Below are 7,443 nucleotides of genomic sequence, written 5' to 3' on the forward strand. Positions count from 1 at the left end.
TCCAATTTCTAGCTGCACTTACTGGCTGTGGCTGTGCACTTCTGAAGCATGGTATCCTTGAAAAGTGTGTTTGTCTTGTACTTTCATGGATGCATCTAAGATCTTAAAAAACATGTCTTACACAGTTGCAGTTTGTGAACTTATAAAAAGTTTACAATATTAAAAAAAAAATAAATATAACCTTTTTTTTTTTAATTGACAGTTTGCATTTTGAGGATATTTTATTAGCCAAGTAGTTGATTAATTATGCTGGATAAAGTTACCATCTTCAACAGAGTTATCTTGTAGTCGGCCTAGTTTGAGATTTAAATTTTGTTATCAATGTATCATTCTGAAGAAAATCTGAAGAAGTTGAGGAGAATAGCCTTGGGCTTTCAAGATGTTCCATGAGGATTTGGAATGGAATACTTGAAGTATGCTAAGAAACCATCACATGCATTCACCTTTTAAATTTTTAGTTTCCTTTTCACATGTTCCTTAAAGGACTCTTTCTTCCCCACAGATTCCTTGATGAAGTCCAGTCTTATTCAGGCATAAACAAAATGAGTGTGCAAAATCTGGCTACTGTTTTTGGCCCCAACATCCTTCGCCCCAAAGTGGAAGATCCTCTGACTATCATGGAGGGTAAGCTTACTGTACGTAACCTGTAATAGAAAGAAGGAGCATCTTCAGGTTTTTTAACAGTACATACCAGTCCATGTAGTGTGTGCAGTAAGTTCCATATAAGTGTTTTATAGACACAGAATTCTTCAATCTGAAGGAACTTAATGGGTTTAATCTTGCAGGTTGCTATAAAAGTGACTGAAATGTGCAGCACTGCAAACAGACTTTGCATAACATTGTGCTGCCCTGGCAACTTCACTAAAAATGTACTTTTACTCTCAAAGCTTGCCGCAGATGTGGCATGTTCTTATTCAGCATGTGTGGTTGGAGTGCAGTTAATATTTTACCTGTGATTCTTAAGGATGAGAAGTTAGTACAGGTTCATACTGCAGTGACCCAGAAGACAGAATTCTGCAGAAGGTAGTGGTATATTACATGCCTTCATGCACAACAGTGATCAAATTGTCGGCTGCATTCTGTTATTTACAGCAATGTTCAGCTGTAGCATTTTGCTGAGATTAAGACAAAAATATGGCCACAATAATGTCCTCCTGTAATTTCCTCCTAGGCTTAATCTTTGTGACTTTAATTCTCCATGAAGTACGTGATGCCTTTTCTTTCTCCAAAAACATTTTTCTTAATATGTAGGATTTACTTAACTGTCTAAGAAATTAGGGCTGTACACAGATGCTGCACTGAAATTTTACCAAAATGCAAAAATGCGGTGTTCATAGTTTGAGTGCTCATGGATTTATTCTTTTTCTGCGTTTGATGCATTTTCTCACAGATACAACAATTCTCCATATACTTTGTTAATTTACTTGTTTTTCTGAAGTCTCATTTCCTCCTTCTTGCTTTTGATTCTTAACACAACAACTATGTTGTTGTGAACAGAAACGCAGTGTTTCCAAATCGTGTATGAAAGCACTGGATACCCAGCGTTAGCTGTCTGAATGTGGAAAGGGTTTTTCATCATCGTTTTCACTTTAATGTCTGGATTGTCATTGTCATAGAGAATGGATTGATCACTCATTTGACTCAAAATGGTTTGCAAGAGCAGGTGTCAGATTTACATGCAAGTTTATTATGACTGTGCATGAGTATCGTCAAACCTGTGCATCTTCAAATACCCTTAAATCTTCATTTGTGGCTTCCCCCTGATTTCTGTACATAGTTATCTCAAATGCGCTGTGACTGTCTGATATTGTGGTGCAGAGATAAGCTTCACTTTGTCATTGAAGTCCTATTTTACACATCTTACATCATCTCCCCATGGTATTTGGAGAGAGAAATACAAGAGTCTTTCCTGCTTTATTCCATTCCTCTTCAACTGTCTTGTCATGTCTATCGCAGGAATTACAGTTTTTTGTGTGTGTGTGTACCCATGCATGCTTCATGTCACTTCTCTTTCAACCTACAGGGCTGCCAGACTGACTGGAATAGTAGTTTCTCTTACCCTGACACTACTGTAGAGCTTAACAGCCTGGTAGATGATAATGGCTGTGAATGTTTTTCTTGGTCAGGCAGCAAACTATCCCTTTTGTCCCATGCTTTTGCATTAAGTAGTACAAAAAGTACTTCAAATTGTTCAATAGTTTGGAATTGGCGAAAAATGTCACAGAGCTGATTTAGACCACTGAAGTCAATGAGAACGGTATCTCACAGGATGATGTTTACTGATGGGATACTGTGTATCTTTGGCTCACCTGGGGCAAGGGAGACAAATAGACATTTGGGATGGGGAGAGAGGAGTTAGCCCTTCCTAAATAAAATACTATCTTCTAGGGTTATCTTTTTCCAGAACTAAAATTTGTGGGTTATTTTGTGGATTTTTTTTCTTTGAAAGTTTGAGCAAGGAAGTTTTGGGTTTTCTTTCTTTTTTTTTTTTTTTTTTTTTTTTTTTAAAGCTGGATGGAAGGGGAAAATAATACATTTTTCCAGTTCTTTAAAGCAACTCTCCAGACTGCTTGTCAACAGCACTAGCAGTAAAATGGTAGTGACTGCTGTAGGAAATGGCATGAATCCTACACTCATTGAAGGGAAATAATGTATTTTTTAACTAATGAGAAACAGTTTTGATTAAACAGATTTATGACTTCTCTTTAAGCATAACTTTAAGATTTGACATGAGACAATGCTGATTTGCAATTGGGCTGTGCATAGTTAAATGGATAGGAACTTTTAACAAAGACTGTACATCGATTGGTGCTCATTGCTCTTTGCTGTTTGGAAGATACAGAGTGCTTTTCTTGCACGCTTATTCAAAGTCAGACATACAGTTATGGGTAACCATACCTGTATAATGGGAATGAGGAATTGTTTTTGCTTGGTTCAAGAGAGATTTTCCAGAATTCCAATCACAGGGCAATTTTTTCCTGTCAAACACAGTGGTAAAAGTTGCCTGAGTACAGTGCAATGTTTGTAGTAAAACTCTGCACTTAGCAGCTCATGTTCTCAGGAGGAATATAGCTAAAAGTGCCATGGGAGTAACTAAATGAATTTTCCTATTGCATAGTTCTAATGTATGATTTTGCCTTAGCAAACAAACAAACGAGCACTAAAAAAAGATGTTGAGTACCCACGTTGAATTGGCTCTTATTAGTTGTAGGTGGGGTATAACAATCCAGAATATTAGAAAGGAGTTGATGTGAAATGATACTGCACAGTGGGAAATTATTGATTAGAAAAGCACAGCATGCCTCTGAAAGCTCTCTAGGAGCTTAAAAATGGGGTGGATATTGTAACTACCTTGACCTTGTTCCTGAAATAGTCTTAATAATCCTTAACAAGGGTCTGCTTAACAAAGTAGAGTTGCACATCTTTATTACCCCAAATCCAGTTATAAATACAAGTGTGTAAATTACAGTGCAGTCAAGTGGTATGCATACCAAGGGGTTGTTCTTTAAGAGGAAAGGTAGCCATTTATTACAGCAAGTAGCAGGCTGTGGTCCTGCATTAGTTCCATACTGTGCTATAAGGTGGCATGGTTTCCTGGTTGCGTATAGTCTCACCACAGAGTGGTTAAAGGCATTCACATTAAATTAATTCTGTCATATTACTGTCCTGTTTTGCTCCAAAAGATGAAAATGTCTTTGTTCCAGCAATGCAGATCCCTTGCCTGCCTATTTTCTGTTAACTACTAAATAGAAGTGCTGTGCCAGAATAAGACTTTGGTTTTAAAAACGATTGCCAAATTGAGTTGAAACACATTACTTACAATGATGTTATCCTTTGCTACTCACTATCTCCTTCTGTGGTCTTCCTGGGATGCAGTTATTGTCACGGTAGTAGCTTCTTCACAAAAGTTCCTGTTCTTAGAGGGGCTGTGAGGCCTGCTGGCTTGGTTTGGTGGAAGGAGGAGGTGGTGCTGATCTGGCCTAGTAGCCAGAGGCACTTCAGGCATGTTAAACATTCAGGCTGTTACACAGATGGATGCATTGCATAAATGTTTGTATAAGCTGAATGTTTACTAAGTATTTGTGGAATCTGATGGATGAATTATATTTATGCCCTAAACAAAACCGGCCATTAATGACCATGTGCTTGGTGTCTCCTTTCAGGTACAGTAGTAGTCCAGCAGCTAATGTCAGTGATGATTAGCAAACATGAAGAGCTGTTTCCCAAGGATGCAGACCCTCAGATGGGACCAGAGGTATGCAACAACAACAATGAAATGCCAAAGAAAGCGATTGTGGGGCAGCTACAGAACAAAGAGAACAACAACACCAAGGAGACCGCAGTGAGGCGCTGCTCTTGGGACAAACCAGAGTCTCCCCAGATGGGAAGCATGGACAATGAGTCTCCAACTGCTCTGCCAGGCAGCAAGACAAATAGCCCCAGGAACAGCATCCAGAAACTAGATGTCACCAGAAGCCCACCACTCATGGTGAAAAAAAATCCTGCTTTTAATAAAGGCAGTGGCATAGTCACCAATGGGTCCTTCAGCAGCTCTGTGGAGGGCCCTGAGAAGAGCCAGACCTTACCAAACTGTACCCTGCAAACCAGGAGAACATCATCCCTGAAAGGACCGGTGACTAAGATGGGCACACACAGTGTGCAGAATGGAGGCGTGCGGATGGGTGTTTCTAGCACAGATGGGCACAGCAACACCCTCAACAGCCGGACCCCGGGCTGGGTTCCCAATGGCTATGTCACACTGAGGGACAACAAGCAGAAGGAATTGGTGAGTGAGTCAGGCCAGCACAACAGGCTTTCCACCTATGACAACGTCCACCAGCAGTTCTCCGTGGTGAACTCTGATGATAAACAGAGTGTGGACAGTGCCACCTGGTCAACGTCCTCTTGTGAAATATCCCTCCCTGAGCACTCCAACTCCTGTCGTTCATCCACCACCACTTGCCCTGAGCAGGACTTTTATGTGGGTAACTTCGAAGACTCTCTGCTGGATGGACCACCACATGAAGACCCCTCTAACCCGGGTGACTATGAGAACAAAAGTGACAGAAGGAGTGTAGGGGCCCACAGCAGCCGAGCCACCAGCAGCAGCGATAACAGTGAAACATTTGTGGCCAACAGTACTAACAATCACAGTGCTTTGCACAGCCTGGTGTCCAGCTTGAAGCAAGAGATGGTCAAGCAAAAACTAGAGTATGAGACAAGGATAAAAAGGTAAGACAGTTTGGCTCTACCATCTGACTGCCTTTTGCAGAGTAAATCCGAGTTTTCCCTCTCGTGACTTGCTAGCAATCTGCAGTAGCTGCAGTCACTGGGTGCTTGCCGCTGAGTTTCCCATCTTTCAGTGTTGACATACTCTGACATTGCTTTTGTGATACTATGATCCAAAGGGGTTTGTTTTAGAGTAATTGCTTGCCATAGTTGTGACATGCTATCCTATTGGCATCAAAACCAAAGCTAGAACCTTATGAGTTTCTGTAGAATCTAATTAACAAAATAAGTAGGCTTTCACGATGTTTTCATTCATTGATGTCTGTTCTCCAGAGACTGAGGAGGGTAACTAGGCATCACCTTTCAGGAAAGCAGTGCCATGGCTTACTCCACCTGTAGTTTTAGGGACTGGGAGACTGCTGGAACTCCTTTCCAGAGTCCTCATTGAGACAGTGCTGCATCTGCAGGTTACTTCTGCTCACGGTCCTATCTCCACACTGCTGCTTTGCTTGAGCCTTTCCTTCACATTTCGGACCTGTTAAAGAAGGCAAGGGAGAGGCGTGTCTTTGTCTACAGATAGTGCAGACTCTTCTCGCACACAACATTGCTAGGGTGGATGGCCATAATGATGAGTGAATAACCTCAAAGTCTGGGCTTAGCATTAACTAGTGCACACGGCAGTGCAGAGCTGAATGTGTTCTCTTTGTAGTAAAGGTTCTTCAGTAAAGCTGTTCAGGACTTGTCTTCTGTTCTCACCTCTGTGGCACAGCAGCCCTTTGCATTGGTACCTCTGGCACTGCAAGTCGTAGCTGGATCGCAACATGTGATCATGGGACAGCATCTGCCAGTGAAAGTGGAGCGCACAGAATATTGCAGTCTTTTGCCCACATCACTATTTTCAGCATAGTATGCAGTGTACTAGAGCTCTTATTGTAATATTTAATATGCATGATGACTGCATGTTTAGTACCACTAGGATTTCTAATGCTTTCCATTTTTCTTTAGACAAAAACCATGTGGATTGCAGTTTTTTTGAAATTGTCGATCCATATTTGCAAATAGATACAGCAGATAAGTCAGCTGAAGCAAGGAGATTAGCAATGAAATAAAGGCATTTGGGGCATTGTTCTGACCTTGTAAGTGACACTAGTGAAACCACAGCAGGAGCTGGGCATCAACACTTCCAGAAGTAGAAGGAACACTTAGCCTGTTCCTGGAGAATTAGATGGAGCTGTTTGCTACTGTGCATTCTGTCAGTGGCTGTTATTAGTCATTTTCTAAATGAGCTACCAAAGAGATTGCCCTGTGAGAGTGGTTCATTGATGAAGTCGTGGTTCGTATATACACCTCTCAAAAATTCAGTCTAAGCTTTGTAAATGAAAAGACACATGTATGAATTTATCGCTAGTGTGCATTTCTGCTTGAGTGGTGCGGAGTGCTGCTAAGGAGCTGTCTGCTTTTTTTTCATTTTTGCAGCTTGGAACAGAGAAATCTCACTCTGGAGACAGAAATGATGGCCTTGCATGAAGAACTGGATCAAGAGCGGAAGAAATTCACAATGGTAGAAATCAAAATGCGTAATGCAGAACGGGCCAAGGAAGATGCAGAGAAGAGGAATGATATGTTGCAGAAGGAAATGGAGCAGTTTTTCTCCACTTTTGGAGAACTGACAGTGGAGTCTCGCAGACCAGAGAGAGAAAACACCATCTGGATCCAGTGAGCACTGGAAGTGTAGACTGTGGGACTTTGGGGAAGGGCTTGGGATATTATACTGTATCAGGTGGCTGGTCACCTGTCTGAGGCTAGTACTCAACGTTATAAACTCTTGAAGGAAAAAATCGTACAGACATTAACCATTCATATCTACAGTGTGTACTTACCAAGTTATACTCTTTAATGCTTCATGAGACTACTGTCAAGTGTTACAACTGGATACATGTATATATTTTTTTTTTTAAAATCACCTTAGAAAGCAAGAGATATATCTCAAGAAATATTTTAATGCAGGTATTGTATTTAAACTGGTAAATTGAAATGTTGTTGCAATCAAGCTTTATATCAAGGCTTTTCTCCCTTGCACTTAACATAATAAGCTATTTTTGGCATTGTGTTACCATCAGCTTATTTTGTATATCAAATGGTTTCTGGTTTTGGGTTTGGGTTTGTTGTTATTTTTTTTTTGTTACCCCTCTTGCCAAGGAGAGTGAAGATAAA

The 7,443-nt window shown here is 40.7% G+C and overlaps 1 protein-coding gene across 4 annotated transcripts in view; it reads left to right on the forward strand.

The window, feature by feature from the left end:
• Nucleotides 1–6,949, forward strand: part of ARHGAP24 (Rho GTPase activating protein 24) — a 188,240-nt gene extending 181,291 nt beyond the window's left edge. For 3 of the 4 annotated variants that reach the window (XM_086463904.1, XM_086463905.1, XM_009954833.2), the window contains 3 exons: nt 503–624; nt 4,164–5,232; nt 6,706–6,949. In XM_086463904.1, the coding sequence (XP_086320030.1) occupies nt 503–624; nt 4,164–5,232; nt 6,706–6,949 (1,435 nt within the window). Of the gene's footprint in view, nt 1–502; nt 625–737; nt 786–4,163; nt 5,233–6,705 lie in introns of all 4 variants that reach the window. The other variant, XM_086463903.1, reaches the window with a different exon arrangement.
• Nucleotides 6,950–7,443: the final 494 nt, after the last annotated feature.

The sequence above is a fragment of the Leptosomus discolor genome, chromosome 4 (genome assembly GCF_034619465.1).
Source record: "Leptosomus discolor isolate bLepDis1 chromosome 4, bLepDis1.hap2, whole genome shotgun sequence".
In the NCBI taxonomy this organism is placed as follows: Eukaryota; Metazoa; Chordata; class Aves; order Leptosomiformes; family Leptosomidae; genus Leptosomus; species Leptosomus discolor.